The following is a 521-nucleotide window of genomic DNA, read 5'->3' on the forward strand; positions in this document are numbered from 1 at the left end:
TATGCAGCATTAAAAATGGAATTTAAAACTTAAAAACACTATGATTAGAAGGAACTGGTTCATTTTATGTAACAGGAAGTTACTTAAGTTATAATAAAGAAAAGATTAAGCTGAAGGTAATATAAATCTGTAAAGTCTACGAGCATACATATACATAATATCACATATACAATATAATCTTACTTACGGATATGTTCAATCCAACTTTCAGAACGCTGATACATAGAGTAAAATATAAATTAAGGAATAAATTTCAAAAGAGTGCTTAAAATTTGCCGATAATCCCTAAGAGACTAAAATTATGCCCAAATCCCTGGCTTTCTTTTACCTTTGAAAACTTAACATTTACCAGGTGAACAAAGATTTTGTGAAAATATTTTAAGGAAGAAATTTTTAAATTACTTAGGGTTAAGGAACTTTCAAACTCAGTGTAGTCATGAAACATGTATGACTGGTGGAAGACTCCTGAGTTCCAGTTTCAGAAACTCTCCTTCACACTTCTACCTGTATTTCCATTAACT

At 29.9% G+C, this 521-nt stretch overlaps 1 protein-coding gene across 1 annotated transcript in view; it reads right to left on the bottom strand.

The window, feature by feature from the left end:
- CUNH1orf112 (chromosome unknown C1orf112 homolog) overlaps window positions 1-521 on the bottom strand; it is a 48,318-nt gene that overhangs the window by 44,219 nt on the left and 3,578 nt on the right. The window contains 1 exon segment of the mRNA XM_031387439.1: window positions 188-227. Coding sequence (XP_031243299.1) covers window positions 188-227 — 40 coding nt within the window.

This window comes from Mastomys coucha, unplaced genomic scaffold, assembly GCF_008632895.1.
Source record: "Mastomys coucha isolate ucsf_1 unplaced genomic scaffold, UCSF_Mcou_1 pScaffold1, whole genome shotgun sequence".
In the NCBI taxonomy this organism is placed as follows: domain Eukaryota; kingdom Metazoa; phylum Chordata; class Mammalia; order Rodentia; family Muridae; genus Mastomys; species Mastomys coucha.